General features: G+C 45.2%; 1 protein-coding gene across 1 annotated transcript in view; it reads left to right on the forward strand.

Annotated features, from left to right (window-relative positions):
- Window positions 1–21,049, forward strand: part of LOC137272179 (A disintegrin and metalloproteinase with thrombospondin motifs 15-like) — a 59,787-nt gene that overhangs the window by 2,694 nt on the left and 36,044 nt on the right. The window contains exons 3-14 of the mRNA XM_067804531.1: window positions 753–816; window positions 978–1,124; window positions 16,195–16,334; window positions 16,700–16,844; window positions 17,018–17,160; window positions 17,657–17,740; window positions 18,258–18,382; window positions 18,837–18,980; window positions 19,234–19,368; window positions 19,707–19,872; window positions 20,292–20,393; window positions 20,666–20,817. Of these exons, the coding sequence (XP_067660632.1) occupies window positions 753–816; window positions 978–1,124; window positions 16,195–16,334; window positions 16,700–16,844; window positions 17,018–17,160; window positions 17,657–17,740; window positions 18,258–18,382; window positions 18,837–18,980; window positions 19,234–19,368; window positions 19,707–19,872; window positions 20,292–20,393; window positions 20,666–20,817 (1,547 nt within the window). The remainder of the gene's footprint in view (window positions 1–752; window positions 817–977; window positions 1,125–16,194; window positions 16,335–16,699; window positions 16,845–17,017; window positions 17,161–17,656; window positions 17,741–18,257; window positions 18,383–18,836; window positions 18,981–19,233; window positions 19,369–19,706; window positions 19,873–20,291; window positions 20,394–20,665; window positions 20,818–21,049) is intronic.

Genomic DNA, 21,049 nt, shown 5'->3' on the forward strand with positions numbered 1-21,049 from the left:
AAAGTAAGAAAGGAAGATATAATCAAACATTGGTTTGCGTCCTCATGCATTAGTAAATGGGCCATTTACTGGGCCATTCAGTATATTTGGTCTTTATTAGCGGTAATAATTGGCTAAATATGGGATTAGTATTATTGTGACGGCTATTTGTCATATAACATTTGGTTATTATGAAAATCTGTTTTTCAGGATCAACTTTGGACCGCCCAGGAGAAAATTACTCATATTTCAGTTTAACTTTGAATATATAGGTTCTACTTTCATACCAAATTTTGAACTCATTTGTTATAGTTTGAAATTCAGGTACAATATTGGGTACGTTGTCTCTGCAATATCAAACATTACTTCTACAATATCAAACATTGTCTATACAAAATCATACACTGTCGCTACAATATCAAACACTGTCTCTCAAACATTACCTCTACAATATCAAAAATTACCTCCACAATATCAAACATTGTCTCTACAAAATCAAACACTGTCTCTACAAAATCAAACACTATCCAGAATATCAAACACTGTATCCACAATATCAAAAACTGGATCCACAATATCAAATACTGTAGCTGCAAACATTGTATCTGTATCAAACACTATATCTGCAATGTCAAACGTTGTACCTACAATATCAAACACTGTATCTACAATGACAAATATTGTACCTACAATATCAAACGCCGTATCTACAATGTCAAATGTTGAGCCTACAATATCAAACGCGGTTTCAAGGTTTCTGTTTCACGTTTCAGTTTCACCACTTGTTGTCCGAAAATGACCTTGACTTTTACTTTGGAACACGAAAAGGTCGGGAAGGTAAGACAGTTTCTGCCTGCACGAAGACTATTTGAATTCACTACTAATAACTCTGATTTGGCGAAACATAGTTTTATATCAAGTGGATAGCTCTTTGTTATATCCAGCAAACACATGGTAATCCTTTTAGTGAGTTTATACCAATCTCTCCGTTTTCACAGTGCCTCAGTATGAGATTGTGCATATTTTAAGAAGTCGTCACACACGCACTGCCGGGATCCACCCACCCCAACTCCACTACCGTCTGAAGGCCCTAGGGGAAGAATATCACCTTCATCTTGAACGCAATCAACATCTGGTGGCCCCAGGTAAAACTTTGGACATGAGTTTCCTCATCTAAGTCGTCCTCAGACACATCTTTATCTATATAAGCATTCAATTGCCTTCCATACTTGACGCCTCTCTGTGTGAGAGTTTGAAATTCCAGACGTTAGGACACACTTGACGCTCCTGTGTGTGATAGATTGAAATTCCAGACGTTAGGACACACTTGACGCTCCTGTGTGTGATAGATTGAAATTCCAGACGTTAGGACACACTTGACGCTCCTGTGTGTGATAGATTGAAATTCCAGACGTTAGGACACACTTGACGCTCCTGTGTGTGAGAGTTTGAAATTCCACACGTTAGGACACACTTGACGCTCCTGTGTGTGATAGATTGAAAATCCACACGTTAGGGCACACTTGACGCTCCTGTGTGTGATAGATTGAAAATCCACACGTTAGGACACACTTGACGCTCCTGTGTGTGATAGATTGAAAATCCACACGTTAGGACACACTTGACGCTCCTGTGTGTGAGAGTTTGAAATTCCACACGTTAGGACACACTTGACGCTCCTGTGTGTGAGAGTTTGAAATTCCAGACGTTAGGACACATTTGACGCTCCTGTGTGTGATAGATTCAAATTTCACACGTTTGGACACACTTGACGCTCCTGTGTGTGATAGATTGAAATTCCAGACGTTAGGACACACTTGACGCTCCTGTGTGTGATAGATTGAAATTCCAGACGTTAGGACACACTTGACGCTCCTGTGTGTGAGAGTTTGAAATTCCAGACGTTAGGACACACTTGACGCTCCTGTGTGTGATAGATTGAAAATCCACACGTTAGGGCACACTTGACGCTCCTGTGTGTGATAGATTGAAAATCCACACGTTAGGACACACTTGACGCTCCTGTGTGTGATAGATTGAAAATCCACACGTTAGGGCACACTTGACGCTCCTGTGTGTGAGAGTTTGAAATTCCAGACGTTTGGACACACTTGACGCTCCTGTGTGTGAGAGTTTGAAATTCCAGACGATAGGACACACTTGACGCTCCTGTGTGTGATAGATTGAAAATCCACACGTTAGGACACACTTGACGCTCCTGTGTGTGATAGATTGAAAATCCACACGTTAGGACACACTTGACGCTCCTGTGTGTGATAGATTGAAAATCCACACGTTAGGACACACTTGACGCTCCTGTGTGTGATAGATTGAAAATCCACACGTAAGGACACACTTGACGCTCCTGTGTGTGATAGATTGAAAATCCACACGTTTGGACACACTTGACGCTCCTGTGTGTGATAGATTGAAAATCCACACGTAAGGACACACTTGACGCTCCTGTGTGTGATAGATTGAAAATCCACACGTTAGGGCACACTTGACGCTCCTGTGTATGATAGATTGAAAATTCACACGTTTGGACACACTTGACGCTCCTGTGTGTGATAGATTGGAAATCCACACGTTAGGGCACACTTGACGCTCCTGTGTGTGATAGATTGAAAATCCACACGTTAGGACACACTTGACGCTCCTGTGTGTGATAGATTGAAAATCCACACGTTAGGGCACACTTGACGCTCCTGTGTGTGATAGATTGAAAATCCACACGTTAGGACACACTTGACGCTCCTGTGTGTGATAGATTGAAAATCCACACGTTAGGGCACACTTGACGCTCCTGTGTATGATAGATTGAAAATTCACACGTTTGGACACACTTGACGCTCCTGTGTGTGATAGATTGAAAATCCACACGTTAGGGCACACTTGACGCTCCTGTGTGTGATAGATTGAAAATCCACACGTTAGGACACACTTGACGCTCCTGTGTGTGATAGATTGAAAATCCACACGTAAGGACACACTTGACGCTCCTGTGTGTGATAGATTGAAAATCCACACGTTAGGGCACACTTGACGCTCCTGTGTATGATAGATTGAAAATTCACACGTTTGGACACACTTGACGCTCCTGTGTGTGATAGATTCGAAATCCACACGTTAGGGCACACTTGACGCTCCTGTGTGTGATAGATTGAAAATCCACACGTAAGGACACACTTGACGCTCCTGTGTGTGATAGATTGAAAATCCACACGTTAGGGCACACTTGACGCTCCTGTGTGTGATAGATTGAAAATCCACACGTTAGGACACACTTGACGCTCCTGTGTGTGATAGATTGAAAATCCACACGTAAGGGCACACTTGACGCTCCTGTGTGTGAGAGTTTGAAATTCCAGACGTTTGGACACACTTGACGCTCCTGTGTGTGAGAGTTTGAAATTCCAGACGTTAGGACACACTTGACGCTCCTGTGTGTGATAGATTGAAAATCCACACGTTAGGGCACACTTGACGCTCCTGTGTGTGATAGATTGAAAATCCACACGTTAGGACACACTTGACGCTCCTGTGTGTGATAGATTGAAAATCCACACGTTTGGACACACTTGACGCTCCTGTGTGTGATAGATTGAAAATCCACACGTTAGGACACACTTGACGCTCCTGTGTGTGATAGATTGAAAATCCACACGTTAGGGCACACTTGACGCTCCTGTGTATGATAGATTGAAAATTCACACGTTTGGACACACTTGACGCTCCTGTGTGTGATAGATTGGAAATCCACACGTTAGGGCACACTTGACGCTCCTGTGTGTGATAGATTGAAAATCCAGACGTTAGGACACACTTGACGCTCCTGTGTGTGATAGATTGAAAATCCACACGTTAGGGCACACTTGACGCTCCTGTGTGTGATAGATTGAAAATCCACACGTTAGGACACACTTGACGCTCCTGTGTGTGATAGATTGAAAATCCACACGTTAGGGCACACTTGACGCTCCTGTGTGTGAGAGTTTGAAATTCCAGACGTTTGGACACACTTGACGCTCCTGTGTGTGAGAGTTTGAAATTCCAGACGTTAGGACACACTTGACGCTCCTGTGTGTGATAGATTGAAAATCCACACGTTAGGGCACACTTGACGCTCCTGTGTGTGATAGATTGAAAATCCACACGTTAGGGCACACTTGACGCTCCTGTGTGTGATAGATTGAAAATCCACACGTTAGGACACACTTGACGCTCCTGTGTGTGATAGATTGAAAATCCACACGTAAGGACACACTTGACGCTCCTGTGTGTGATAGATTGAAAATCCACACGTTTGGACACACTTGACGCTCCTGTGTGTGATAGATTGAAAATCCACACGTTAGGACACACTTGACGCTCCTGTGTGTGATAGATTGAAAATCCACACGTTAGGGCACACTTGACGCTCCTGTGTATGATAGATTGAAAATTCACACGTTTGGACACACTTGACGCTCCTGTGTGTGATAGATTGGAAATCCACACGTTAGGACACACTTGACGCTCCTGTGTGTGATAGATTGAAAATCCACACGTTAGGGCACACTTGACGCTCCTGTGTGTGATAGATTGAAAATCCACACGTTTGGACACACTTGACGCTCCTGTGTGTGATAGATTGGAAATCCACACGTTAGGACACACTTGACGCTCCTGTGTGATAGATTGAAAATCCACACGTAAGGACACACTTGGCGCTCCTGTGTGTGATAGATTGAAAATCCACACGTTTGGACACACTTGACGCTCCTGTGTGTGATAGATTGAAAATCCACACGTTAGGACACACTTGACGCTCCTGTGTGTGATAGATTGAAAATCCACACGTTAGGACACACTTGACGCTCCTGTGTGTGATAGATTGAAAATCCACACGTTAGGACACACTTGACGCTCCTGTGTGTGATAGATTGAAAATCCACACGTTAGGGCACACTTGACGCTCCTGTGTGTGATAGATTGAAAATCCACACGTTAGGGCACACTTGACGCTCCTGTGTGTGATAGATTGAAAATCCACACGTTTGGACACACTTGACGCTCCTGTGTGTGGTAGATTGAAAATCCACACGTTAGGGCACACTTGACGCTCCTGTGTGTGATAGTTTGAAAATCCACACGTAAGGACACACTTGACGCTCCTGTGAGTGATAGATTGAAAATCCACACGTTTGGACACACTTGACGCTCCTGTGTGTGATAGATTGAAAATCCACACGTTAGGACACACTTGACGCTCCTGTGTGTGATAGATTGAAAATCCACACGTTAGGACACACTTGACGCTCCTGTGTGTGATAGATTGAAATCCACACGTTAGGACACACTTGACGCTCCTGTGTGTGATAGATTGAAAATCCACACGTTAGGGCACACTTGACGCTCCTGTGTGTGATAGATTGAAAATCCACACGTTAGGACACACTTGACGCTCCTGTGTGTGATAGATTGAAAATCCACACGTTAGGGCACACTTGGCGCTCCTGTGTGTGATAGATTGAAAATCCACACGTTAGAGCACACTTGACGCTCCTGTGTGTGATAGATTGAAAATCCACACGTTTGGACACACTTGACGCTCCTGTGTGTGATAGATTGAAAATCCACACGTTAGGACACACTTGACGCTCCTGTGTGTGATAGATTGAAAATCCACACGTTAGGGCACACTTGACGCTCCTGTGTGTGAGAGTTTGAAATTCCAGACGTTTGGACACACTTGACGCTCCTGTGTGTGAGAGTTTGAAATTCCAGACGATAGGACACACTTGACGCTCCTGTGTGTGATAGATTGAAAATCCACACGTTAGGACACACTTGACGCTCCTGTGTGTGATAGATTGAAAATCCACACGTTAGGACACACTTGACGCTCCTGTGTGTGATAGATTGAAAATCCACACGTTAGGACACACTTGACGCTCCTGTGTGTGATAGATTGAAAATCCACACGTAAGGACACACTTGACGCTCCTGTGTGTGATAGATTGAAAATCCACACGTTTGGACACACTTGACGCTCCTGTGTGTGAGAGTTTGAAATTCCAGACGTTAGGACACACTTGACGCTCCTGTGTGTGATAGATTGAAAATCCACACGTTAGGGCACACTTGACGCTCCTGTGTGTGATAGATTGAAAATCCACACGTTAGGACACACTTGACGCTCCTGTGTGTGATAGATTGAAAATCCACACGTAAGGACACACTTGACGCTCCTGTGTGTGATAGATTGAAAATCCACACGTTTGGACACACTTGACGCTCCTGTGTGTGATAGATTGAAAATCCACACGTTAGGACACACTTGACGCTCCTGTGTGTGATAGATTGAAAATCCACACGTTAGGGCACACTTGACGCTCCTGTGTATGATAGATTGAAAATTCACACGTTTGGACACACTTGACGCTCCTGTGTGTGATAGATTGGAAATCCACACGTTAGGACACACTTGACGCTCCTGTGTGTGATAGATTGAAAATCCACACGTTAGGGCACACTTGACGCTCCTGTGTGTGATAGATTGAAAATCCACACGTTTGGACACACTTGACGCTCCTGTGTGTGATAGATTGGAAATCCACACGTTAGGACACACTTGACGCTCCTGTGTGATAGATTGAAAATCCACACGTAAGGACACACTTGGCGCTCCTGTGTGTGATAGATTGAAAATCCACACGTTTGGACACACTTGACGCTCCTGTGTGTGATAGATTGAAAATCCACACGTTAGGACACACTTGACGCTCCTGTGTGTGATAGATTGAAAATCCACACGTTAGGACACACTTGACGCTCCTGTGTGTGATAGATTGAAAATCCACACGTTAGGACACACTTGACGCTCCTGTGTGTGATAGATTGAAAATCCACACGTTAGGGCACACTTGACGCTCCTGTGTGTGATAGATTGAAAATCCACACGTTAGGGCACACTTGACGCTCCTGTGTGTGATAGATTGAAAATCCACACGTTTGGACACACTTGACGCTCCTGTGTGTGGTAGATTGAAAATCCACACGTTAGGGCACACTTGACGCTCCTGTGTGTGATAGTTTGAAAATCCACACGTAAGGACACACTTGACGCTCCTGTGAGTGATAGATTGAAAATCCACACGTTTGGACACACTTGACGCTCCTGTGTGTGATAGATTGAAAATCCACACGTTAGGACACACTTGACGCTCCTGTGTGTGATAGATTGAAAATCCACACGTTAGGACACACTTGACGCTCCTGTGTGTGATAGATTGAAATCCACACGTTAGGACACACTTGACGCTCCTGTGTGTGATAGATTGAAAATCCACACGTTAGGGCACACTTGACGCTCCTGTGTGTGATAGATTGAAAATCCACACGTTAGGACACACTTGACGCTCCTGTGTGTGATAGATTGAAAATCCACACGTTAGGGCACACTTGGCGCTCCTGTGTGTGATAGATTGAAAATCCACACGTTAGAGCACACTTGACGCTCCTGTGTGTGATAGATTGAAAATCCACACGTTTGGACACACTTGACGCTCCTGTGTGTGATAGATTGAAAATCCACACGTTAGGACACACTTGACGCTCCTGTGTGTGATAGATTGAAAATCCACACGTTAGGGCACACTTGACGCTCCTGTGTGTGAGAGTTTGAAATTCCAGACGTTTGGACACACTTGACGCTCCTGTGTGTGAGAGTTTGAAATTCCAGACGATAGGACACACTTGACGCTCCTGTGTGTGATAGATTGAAAATCCACACGTTAGGACACACTTGACGCTCCTGTGTGTGATAGATTGAAAATCCACACGTTAGGACACACTTGACGCTCCTGTGTGTGATAGATTGAAAATCCACACGTTAGGACACACTTGACGCTCCTGTGTGTGATAGATTGAAAATCCACACGTAAGGACACACTTGACGCTCCTGTGTGTGATAGATTGAAAATCCACACGTTTGGACACACTTGACGCTCCTGTGTGTGATAGATTGAAAATCCACACGTAAGGACACACTTGACGCTCCTGTGTGTGATAGATTGAAAATCCACACGTTAGGGCACACTTGACGCTCCTGTGTATGATAGATTGAAAATTCACACGTTTGGACACACTTGACGCTCCTGTGTGTGATAGATTGGAAATCCACACGTTAGGGCACACTTGACGCTCCTGTGTGTGATAGATTGAAAATCCACACGTTAGGACACACTTGACGCTCCTGTGTGTGATAGATTGAAAATCCACACGTTAGGGCACACTTGACGCTCCTGTGTGTGATAGATTGAAAATCCACACGTTAGGACACACTTGACGCTCCTGTGTGTGATAGATTGAAAATCCACACGTTAGGGCACACTTGACGCTCCTGTGTATGATAGATTGAAAATTCACACGTTTGGACACACTTGACGCTCCTGTGTGTGATAGATTGAAAATCCACACGTTAGGGCACACTTGACGCTCCTGTGTGTGATAGATTGAAAATCCACACGTTAGGACACACTTGACGCTCCTGTGTGTGATAGATTGAAAATCCACACGTAAGGACACACTTGACGCTCCTGTGTGTGATAGATTGAAAATCCACACGTTAGGGCACACTTGACGCTCCTGTGTATGATAGATTGAAAATTCACACGTTTGGACACACTTGACGCTCCTGTGTGTGATAGATTCGAAATCCACACGTTAGGGCACACTTGACGCTCCTGTGTGTGATAGATTGAAAATCCACACGTAAGGACACACTTGACGCTCCTGTGTGTGATAGATTGAAAATCCACACGTTAGGGCACACTTGACGCTCCTGTGTGTGATAGATTGAAAATCCACACGTTAGGACACACTTGACGCTCCTGTGTGTGATAGATTGAAAATCCACACGTAAGGGCACACTTGACGCTCCTGTGTGTGAGAGTTTGAAATTCCAGACGTTTGGACACACTTGACGCTCCTGTGTGTGAGAGTTTGAAATTCCAGACGTTAGGACACACTTGACGCTCCTGTGTGTGATAGATTGAAAATCCACACGTTAGGGCACACTTGACGCTCCTGTGTGTGATAGATTGAAAATCCACACGTTAGGACACACTTGACGCTCCTGTGTGTGATAGATTGAAAATCCACACGTTTGGACACACTTGACGCTCCTGTGTGTGATAGATTGAAAATCCACACGTTAGGACACACTTGACGCTCCTGTGTGTGATAGATTGAAAATCCACACGTTAGGGCACACTTGACGCTCCTGTGTATGATAGATTGAAAATTCACACGTTTGGAGACACTTGACGCTCCTGTGTGTGATAGATTGGAAATCCACACGTTAGGGCACACTTGACGCTCCTGTGTGTGATAGATTGAAAATCCAGACGTTAGGACACACTTGACGCTCCTGTGTGTGATAGATTGAAAATCCACACGTTAGGGCACACTTGACGCTCCTGTGTGTGATAGATTGAAAATCCACACGTTAGGACACACTTGACGCTCCTGTGTGTGATAGATTGAAAATCCACACGTTAGGGCACACTTGACGCTCCTGTGTGTGAGAGTTTGAAATTCCAGACGTTTGGACACACTTGACGCTCCTGTGTGTGAGAGTTTGAAATTCCAGACGTTAGGACACACTTGACGCTCCTGTGTGTGATAGATTGAAAATCCACACGTTAGGGCACACTTGACGCTCCTGTGTGTGATAGATTGAAAATCCACACGTTAGGGCACACTTGACGCTCCTGTGTGTGATAGATTGAAAATCCACACGTTAGGACACACTTGACGCTCCTGTGTGTGATAGATTGAAAATCCACACGTAAGGACACACTTGACGCTCCTGTGTGTGATAGATTGAAAATCCACACGTTTGGACACACTTGACGCTCCTGTGTGTGATAGATTGAAAATCCACACGTTAGGACACACTTGACGCTCCTGTGTGTGATAGATTGAAAATCCACACGTTAGGGCACACTTGACGCTCCTGTGTATGATAGATTGAAAATTCACACGTTTGGACACACTTGACGCTCCTGTGTGTGATAGATTGGAAATCCAGACGTTAGGACACACTTGACGCTCCTGTGTGTGATAGATTGAAAATCCACACGTTAGGGCACACTTGACGCTCCTGTGTGTGATAGATTGAAAATCCACACGTTTGGACACACTTGACGCTCCTGTGTGTGATAGATTGGAAATCCACACGTTAGGACACACTTGACGCTCCTGTGTGATAGATTGAAAATCCACACGTAAGGACACACTTGGCGCTCCTGTGTGTGATAGATTGAAAATCCACACGTTTGGACACACTTGACGCTCCTGTGTGTGATAGATTGAAAATCCACACGTTAGGACACACTTGACGCTCCTGTGTGTGATAGATTGAAAATCCACACGTTAGGACACACTTGACGCTCCTGTGTGTGATAGATTGAAAATCCACACGTTAGGACACACTTGACGCTCCTGTGTGTGATAGATTGAAAATCCACACGTTAGGGCACACTTGACGCTCCTGTGTGTGATAGATTGAAAATCCACACGTTAGGGCACACTTGACGCTCCTGTGTGTGATAGATTGAAAATCCACACGTTTGGACACACTTGACGCTCCTGTGTGTGGTAGATTGAAAATCCACACGTTAGGGCACACTTGACGCTCCTGTGTGTGATAGTTTGAAAATCCACACGTAAGGACACACTTGACGCTCCTGTGAGTGATAGATTGAAAATCCACACGTTTGGACACACTTGACGCTCCTGTGTGTGATAGATTGAAAATCCACACGTTAGGACACACTTGACGCTCCTGTGTGTGATAGATTGAAAATCCACACGTTAGGGCACACTTGACGCTCCTGTGTGTGATAGATTGAAAATCCACACGTTAGGGCACACTTGACGCTCCTGTGTGTGATAGATTGAAAATCCACACGTTTGGACACACTTGACGCTCCTGTGTGTGGTAGATTGAAAATCCACACGTTAGGGCACACTTGACGCTCCTGTGTGTGATAGTTTGAAAATCCACACGTAAGGACACACTTGACGCTCCTGTGAGTGATAGATTGAAAATCCACACGTTTGGACACACTTGACGCTCCTGTGTGTGATAGATTGAAAATCCACACGTTAGGACACACTTGACGCTCCTGTGTGTGATAGATTGAAAATCCACACGTTAGGACACACTTGACGCTCCTGTGTGTGATAGATTGAAATCCACACGTTAGGACACACTTGACGCTCCTGTGTGTGATAGATTGAAAATCCACACGTTAGGGCACACTTGACGCTCCTGTGTGTGATAGATTGAAAATCCACACGTTAGGACACACTTGACGCTCCTGTGTGTGATAGATTGAAAATCCACACGTTAGGGCACACTTGGCGCTCCTGTGTGTGATAGATTGAAAATCCACACGTTAGAGCACACTTGACGCTCCTGTGTGTGATAGATTGAAAATCCACACGTTTGGACACACTTGACGCTCCTGTGTGTGATAGATTGAAAATCCACACGTTAGGACACACTTGACGCTCCTGTGTGTGATAGATTGAAAATCCACACGTTAGGGCACACTTGACGCTCCTGTGTGTGAGAGTTTGAAATTCCAGACGTTAGGACACACTTGACGCTCCTGTGAGTGATAGATTGAAAATCCACACGTTAGGACACACTTGACGCTCCTGTGTGTGATAGATTGAAAATCCACACGTTAGGGCACACTTGACGCTCCTGTGTATGATAGATTGAAAATTCACACGTTTGGACACACTTGACGCTCCTGTGTGTGATAGATTCGAAATCCAGACGTTAGGACACACTTGACGCTCCTGTGTGTGATAGATTGAAAATCCACACGTTAGGGCACACTTGACGCTCCTGTGTGTGATAGATTGAAAATCCACACGTTTGGACACACTTGACGCTCCTGTGTGTGATAGATTGGAAATCCACACGTTAGGACACACTTGACGCTCCTGTGTGATAGATTGAAAATCCACACGTTAGGACACACTTGACGCTCCTGTGTGTGATAGATTGAAAATCCACACGTTAGGACACACTTGACGCTCCTGTGTGTGATAGATTGAAAATCCACACGTTAGGACACACTTGACGCTCCTGTGTGTGATAGATTGAAAATCCACACGTTAGGACACACTTGACGCTCCTGTGTGTGATAGATTGAAAATCCACACGTTAGGACACACTTGACGCTCCTGTGTGTGATAGATTGAAAATCCACACGTTAGGGCACACTTGACGCTCCTGTGTGTGATAGATTGAAAATCCACACGTTAGGGCACACTTGACGCTCCTGTGTGTGATAGATTGAAAATCCACACGTTTGGACACACTTGACGCTCCTGTGTGTGGTAGATTGAAAATCCACACGTTAGGGCACACTTGACGCTCCTGTGTGTGATAGATTGAAAATCCACACGTTAGGACACACTTGACGCTCCTGTGTGTGATAGATTGAAAATCCACACGTTAGGACACACTTGACGCTCCTGTGTGTGATAGATTGAAAATCCACACGTAAGGACACACTTGACGCTCCTGTGTGTGATAGATTGAAAATCCACACGTTTGGACACACTTGACGCTCCTGTGTGTGATAGATTGAAAATCCACACGTTAGGGCACACTTGACGCTCCTGTGTGTGATAGATTGAAAATCCACACGTTAGGACACACTTGACGCTCCTGTGTGTGATAGATTGAAAATCCACACGTAAGGACACACTTGACGCTCCTGTGTGTGATAGATTGAAAATCCACACGTTTGGACACACTTGACGCTCCTGTGTGTGATAGATTGAAAATCCACACGTTAGGACACACTTGACGCTCCTGTGTGTGATAGATTGAAAATCCACACGTTAGGGCACACTTGACGCTCCTGTGTATGATAGATTGAAAATTCACACGTTTGGACACACTTGACGCTCCTGTGTGTGATAGATTGGAAATCCAGACGTTAGGACACACTTGACGCTCCTGTGTGTGATAGATTGAAAATCCACACGTTAGGGCACACTTGACGCTCCTGTGTGTGATAGATTGAAAATCCACACGTTTGGACACACTTGACGCTCCTGTGTGTGATAGATTGGAAATCCACACGTTAGGACACACTTGACGCTCCTGTGTGATAGATTGAAAATCCACACGTAAGGACACACTTGGCGCTCCTGTGTGTGATAGATTGAAAATCCACACGTTTGGACACACTTGACGCTCCTGTGTGTGATAGATTGAAAATCCACACGTTAGGACACACTTGACGCTCCTGTGTGTGATAGATTGAAAATCCACACGTTAGGACACACTTGACGCTCCTGTGTGTGATAGATTGAAAATCCACACGTTAGGACACACTTGACGCTCCTGTGTGTGATAGATTGAAAATCCACACGTTAGGGCACACTTGACGCTCCTGTGTGTGATAGATTGAAAATCCACACGTTAGGGCACACTTGACGCTCCTGTGTGTGATAGATTGAAAATCCACACGTTTGGACACACTTGACGCTCCTGTGTGTGGTAGATTGAAAATCCACACGTTAGGGCACACTTGACGCTCCTGTGTGTGATAGTTTGAAAATCCACACGTAAGGACACACTTGACGCTCCTGTGAGTGATAGATTGAAAATCCACACGTTTGGACACACTTGACGCTCCTGTGTGTGATAGATTGAAAATCCACACGTTAGGACACACTTGACGCTCCTGTGTGTGATAGATTGAAAATCCACACGTTAGGGCACACTTGACGCTCCTGTGTGTGATAGATTGAAAATCCACACGTTAGGGCACACTTGACGCTCCTGTGTGTGATAGATTGAAAATCCACACGTTTGGACACACTTGACGCTCCTGTGTGTGGTAGATTGAAAATCCACACGTTAGGGCACACTTGACGCTCCTGTGTGTGATAGTTTGAAAATCCACACGTAAGGACACACTTGACGCTCCTGTGAGTGATAGATTGAAAATCCACACGTTTGGACACACTTGACGCTCCTGTGTGTGATAGATTGAAAATCCACACGTTAGGACACACTTGACGCTCCTGTGTGTGATAGATTGAAAATCCACACGTTAGGACACACTTGACGCTCCTGTGTGTGATAGATTGAAATCCACACGTTAGGACACACTTGACGCTCCTGTGTGTGATAGATTGAAAATCCACACGTTAGGGCACACTTGACGCTCCTGTGTGTGATAGATTGAAAATCCACACGTTAGGACACACTTGACGCTCCTGTGTGTGATAGATTGAAAATCCACACGTTAGGGCACACTTGGCGCTCCTGTGTGTGATAGATTGAAAATCCACACGTTAGAGCACACTTGACGCTCCTGTGTGTGATAGATTGAAAATCCACACGTTTGGACACACTTGACGCTCCTGTGTGTGATAGATTGAAAATCCACACGTTAGGACACACTTGACGCTCCTGTGTGTGATAGATTGAAAATCCACACGTTAGGGCACACTTGACGCTCCTGTGTGTGAGAGTTTGAAATTCCAGACGTTAGGACACACTTGACGCTCCTGTGAGTGATAGATTGAAAATCCACACGTTAGGACACACTTGACGCTCCTGTGTGTGATAGATTGAAAATCCACACGTTAGGGCACACTTGACGCTCCTGTGTATGATAGATTGAAAATTCACACGTTTGGACACACTTGACGCTCCTGTGTGTGATAGATTCGAAATCCAGACGTTAGGACACACTTGACGCTCCTGTGTGTGATAGATTGAAAATCCACACGTTAGGGCACACTTGACGCTCCTGTGTGTGATAGATTGAAAATCCACACGTTTGGACACACTTGACGCTCCTGTGTGTGATAGATTGGAAATCCACACGTTAGGACACACTTGACGCTCCTGTGTGATAGATTGAAAATCCACACGTTAGGACACACTTGACGCTCCTGTGTGTGATAGATTGAAAATCCACACGTTAGGACACACTTGACGCTCCTGTGTGTGATAGATTGAAAATCCACACGTTAGGACACACTTGACGCTCCTGTGTGTGATAGATTGAAAATCCACACGTTAGGACACACTTGACGCTCCTGTGTGTGATAGATTGAAAATCCACACGTTAGGACACACTTGACGCTCCTGTGTGTGATAGATTGAAAATCCACACGTTAGGGCACACTTGACGCTCCTGTGTGTGATAGATTGAAAATCCACACGTTAGGGCACACTTGACGCTCCTGTGTGTGATAGATTGAAAATCCACACGTTTGGACACACTTGACGCTCCTGTGTGTGGTAGATTGAAAATCCACACGTTAGGGCACACTTGACGCTCCTGTGTGTGATAGATTGAAAATCCACACGTTAGGACACACTTGACGCTCCTGTGTGTGATAGATTGAAAATCCACACGTTAGGACACACTTGACGCTCCTGTGTGTGATAGATTGTAAATCCACACGTTAGGGCATTCTTGACGCCTCTGTGTATGATAGTGTGAGCCATACGGTACGACATACGTGATGTCCCTGTGTGGGGTAGCTTGAGCTTTCAGACTTTAGAGACATACTTCACGTTCCTGTGTCTGATAGATTGAGCTGCTAGAGCTTAGGACATACTTGATGTCCCCGTGTGTGGTAGCTTGAGCTTCCAAACGTTAGGACATACTTGACGCTCCTGTGTCTGATAGATTTAGGTTCCAGATGTTAGGGCATACTTGACATCCCCGTGTGTGATAACTTGAACTTCCAGACGTTAGGACACACTTGACGCTCTTGTGTGTGACAGCTTGAGCTTCCAGACGTTAGGACATTTTTATCCCCTTTTGTGTTATAGTTTGAACTTGCAGACGTTAGGACACACCTGACACCCCTCTGTGTTATAGTTTGAACTTGCAGACGTTAGGACACACTTGACGCCCGTCTGTGTTATAGTTTGATTTTGCAGACGTTAGGACACACTTGACGCCCGCCTGTGTTATAGTTTGATTTTGCAGACGTTAGGACACACTTAGGATGTAAGCGACCAACTGTTTGCATTAGGTTGATGTATCTTCGATTATCCAGTTTGTAATGTCTCCACAGCGATATAATTCGCTGTATAACCAAGGTATTGTAGAGTGAGCCCCGCGTTTCAATCTGTGTATAGTTAGATATCCCTACTTCCAGGCTGCCTCATGACCTTCACAGACGGAAAGGATGGGGTTTTGGTGTCCCCGTGTCCCGGGACAGACCAACACTGTTACTACACGGGAACGTCAACCATGCACAACGGTTCCAACGTCGCCCTCCGCACATGTGTTGGCTTGGTGAGTTGTGGTGAAAACTCACTGTACATACTGTTATGAGTTCACTGGCACAATAACTGCTGATGTCAATATATACCTTACTGTGCATACGGTTATGTGTTCACTGGCACAATAACTGCTGATGTCAATATATACCTTACTGTACATACGGTTATGTGTTCACTGGCACAATAACTGCTGATGTCAATATATACCTTACTGTACATACGGTTATGTGTTCACTGGCCGAGACAACACGCGATAATATCTAGATTTACATAACCTGTGGGGACAAAACGTGTTGAAGTCAAGATACACGAATATGTATATAGAGAAGTTCTAACGTCTGCATTCAATATTGTGTGATTCTTTTTTTTAACTTTCAGCACGGTGTCATTACCACTCCTACCCATCAGGTACTGATCCAGCCAGTCAGAGGACATCACCTTGCCGCTGTCAACACTGGGCGCGGTGTAATTGCTCCACATCTTGTGTACCATCTGACCAGAGAGGGTGCGTGTGGTGTCCAGGGTAGGTTACTCAATTACTGCCACCTCATCCACTTTGAGTTCAATCGCAGTCTGACATCACCTATCACAAGGCAACTGGTGCGTGTACACGTGGTTACCAGCACGGCCGTTCCTGCTTATATACAGGGAGGTAACTCTGCCATCACAGACCCATTCATGCTGTTCATGCTTCAGGTACGGCGGAGCAGATGACGCCCCGTCGTGTGCGGCGTCAGGCAGGCGGGCTGTTTCTGGAGATGCTCTTGGTAGCAGATAAGACCATGCACCGTTACCATGGCGATGATCTGGTGAACTACATGCTGACAGCGGCAAATGTGGTGAATTACAATTGACTCAATACAGTAGCACATTACATATACACTATACAAGCATTGCCCTCAGGCGTGAACAACATGGATCCAGTTACATCACGTATCTCCCATAACCAGTGCCAGACTCGGGGAGAACCACTAGTACTGATGCCCAACAAGTGAACGGTTTCAGTCAATCCTCACAATAATCCTTTTCAACCATCCCGTGCAATATGTCGCATGAATCAGCCTCTTCAATAATCCTTTCAATCACCACTATGATGCTTATCAACCATGCTCATCAATAATCCCTATCAATCACCACTATGATGCTTATCAACCATGCTCATCAATAATCCCTATCAATCATCACTATGATGCTTATCAACCATGCTCATCAATAATCCCTATCAATCATCCCCTGCAATAAGCTGTATACATTACCACTGACCCGATTTCCGCACACGCCATATTGTTAACAACCCTGTGATCGACCGTGTCTTCTTGTATATTGCGTGTCCAGGCGGCGGGGCGGTACCTGGACAGCAGCCTCGGTGTCCCCATCCACGTCACCGTCATCAGACTGATGGTCCTGCAGGAACACACCGTAAGTTCCCGGATGTAATGCTGGCATGGCGAGACATCCACAGCACCTACACGGCAGCTGCCCAGTCAGTGGGTCTCATCTTAACTGTCGTGATGGTTCATTCTGATTCGCAGATTGAAACGTGAGGGTACACCAACAACTCCGCATAGAACTGATCTGTGGAATCAGAACAAATTGTTTACAAATCAGTGAATAATGAACAAAATATAATGACTGCGCAAGAGTTCGAAAACTATTTTGCAATACACGTACAATGGTTTCAATTTGTGTCACCAGCAGTCTCAGACCGTATTACAAGACGGAGAACTCCGGCAAATATTCTGTGTCACGGTTGAATATTCCGTGTCACTGTTGAATGCGCTATGGCGGAGAATGGGACACAGTGAAGGTCATTGCCTACGCAATCAGATTGTTGCCACCTACAATATGCAGAGACACGACCAGGATACATCCTGATACAAAACACATATAAACCGCTGTCTACGAGCCTAACATGTAGACCATGTTGTTTTCCTAGGACGGCCTCAACATCACCTCTGATGCTGATTACACCCTCAACAGTTTCTGTCAGTGGCAGGAAAAGTTTAACCCTCATGACGACACAGATCCCCGTCACGTGGACGCCGCAAGCCTCATGACAAGGTGAGCTAATTCCCCCAATCATGACAAGGTGAGCTAATTCCCCCAATCATGACAAGGTCAGCTAATCCCCCCAATCATGATAATCATGACAATCATGACGTCCTTGTCCTCTCCCTGACAGGATCATGGGACATGAATACACCTTGTACTCTTACTGCAATGTGTACCGATACAAATAAGTTACCGTAAGCACTCATGTACGGTAATTATCACGATGAGCCTCACTCGGTACGTGTGTACTTAGTCTATTTAATATCAAGAAAGATGTGTCATTCGGTTGCACAACGGCCTGTGTTCACTCTATGTATATGTCTATCACGGGGTCAATAAAGACTGTTTCAAGGAGAACCTGGTGCACAAAAGTGTGACGGGATCGGTATCAACACTGATTGTTTCAGGGGGAACGTCGTCCAAAAGGGGGTGAGGGGGTCAATATAAACAATGACTGTTTCAGGGAGAACCTCGTCCACAAGGGAGTGACGGAAACCACAGGTCTGGCGTCCTTGGGGGGAATATGTGTCAAGGACATGAGGTGCTCAGTGCTCGAGGACAACGGCCTTGACATTGGTCTCACCTTGGCCCACGAGACAGGTCACAGGTACAAAAAGTGTTTTACAGCTAAATATTTGACCTTTCCATGCTTCATGATATTTAATCATGGGGATGTTATTTAGCCACGTAGTATCATAACGTTATCCTAGGCTAGCTAATGTCATTGTTGTTATAGCTGTAGGTGTGGTCTGCCTGTACAATTGTTGGCTCATGCCCTGGCGGACACAAGTCTGAACATAACATACTGATTGAGGAGGGAGGGTGGACAGAGTACCCGTATAACGCCCCCTGTCTTACAGTTTGAACATGCAGCATGACAGCGAGGGCAATATCTGCGACGACAAGACCAACATCATGTCGACAGGTGGAGGAGGGGGGGCACCTGCGTTCAAGTGGTCCTCCTGTAGTAGAGACGCCCTCTTCAACTTTCTCTAGTGAGTCTATGCAATACCTGTATATAACTGTCACATGTTGACGTATCTTAATGTTTCATTTATTTGACGGTTTCTCCACATTCACCAACAGACAGAAGGTAATCATGTTTATCAATGTGTGTGCTTGGTATATATGTGCCGAATGCACAAACGGGAAAAGTGTGTCATTCAGTGTTTGTTTTTAGAAGTTACCATAGCATCAGATGGAACACTGGAAAAATGTTTGCCTGAAAATCTTTCTAAATATGCATATCCACAGAATGTACGTAGATATAGTCATTCAGTGAAAGGTGGATGAGAGTTGCAAGCAGATCATAATACCAAGTCTGTTTTTGTAGCGAAGGTAAGGGAGCCTGTCTACTGGACTCGCCTTCGGCAGTCGGCATTCCCCTTCCCAAAGATCTACCAGGAGTTATCTACCCTGGTGACAAACAGTGCGAGTTGTTCCTGGGTCAAGGGTCAAAGATCTGTGAGGGAACGTCACTGGTAGATGACTTTGGCGGGGTAAGAGGCAGCGTGTTGTGTAAACTGCACCAGTCGAAGCTATTTAAACTATCATGACGAGACGCTTTTCTGTAAAGTAACTGTAATTCTCACCGATTTTTCAAAGACAAATTGTAGCAATCACATGTCATTAAGCAAAATTATACAAAAGTATGAATAGTTTGAATGTTTTACGTCAGATAAATCACTAAAATCTACCGATTCCTTTTTCGATTCGTTGAGTCTTCTCCTGGCATGAATCCATTCTTGTGACTTCCCTATTACCTTTATCGGTAATCCAGAGGGTGGGAAACCAGGGATTGACAAGATGAGGATTAATCGATGAACATCAGTGATGACACACTGTTATTGGGCTAGTATACAGAAGTTATGGTATGGCCGATCCGCAGCTATTATCCAGTTATGATTGTCTGTTACAGGACGAGTGCAGCAAGCTCGTCTGTTTTGATCCGAATCTACCTGGACAATGTTCCGGCAGCCAGGCACCAAGAATGGACGGCACGGAGTGCGGGCACAGAAGGGTAGGCATCCGTAACAGACAGAATAGACACCAGTCGCAGACAAGTAGGCATCAGTCAGAGAGGTGCTTGATTCTTGTGGAATTGAATGAATGTCACCAGTTACCAGTTCAAGGTAGATCTCAATTATGTGTTACAGGTTATGACGGGTTTTCCCTGTCAGCAGCGTTCCGATAGTCGTCACCTTATGATGGGCCGCTATTTGATCTTGACTCCTTAGACGTCGCGCCTTGTAAGCTGACCGGTGTCCTCACTGTATCGTCCTATCATTTCAGTGGTGCATCAGAGGCCGATGCACGGACATAGGGCCTGATGGACCGCCACCCCGAGACGGGGGATGGTCAGAGTGGGATGCTGAATGGTCGGTATGTTCCCGCACGTGCGGGGGCGGAGTCAGGGTGAAGACGAGGAAATGTGACAGGCCCAGGTCAGTACAGGAGCGAATAATGATGTTTGGACGCGGTTAGGGTTAACACAAGTGGATATGACAGATGGTTGAACGGGTTGTGTCATGAAGGGGGTGAATAAAGCTAGAAACAGACCAAGGTAAGGATGGGCAAAGACGTGCCTGGCGATTAGTAAGCGAAAATGCCTCCAAATATTGTTAATTTGTGATGTAATATAGTTTTTAATTTAAGTTGTTATAAGGTTAACATTTT

Source organism: Haliotis asinina, chromosome 2 (genome assembly GCF_037392515.1).
Source record: "Haliotis asinina isolate JCU_RB_2024 chromosome 2, JCU_Hal_asi_v2, whole genome shotgun sequence".
Taxonomy (NCBI): domain Eukaryota; kingdom Metazoa; phylum Mollusca; class Gastropoda; order Lepetellida; family Haliotidae; genus Haliotis; species Haliotis asinina.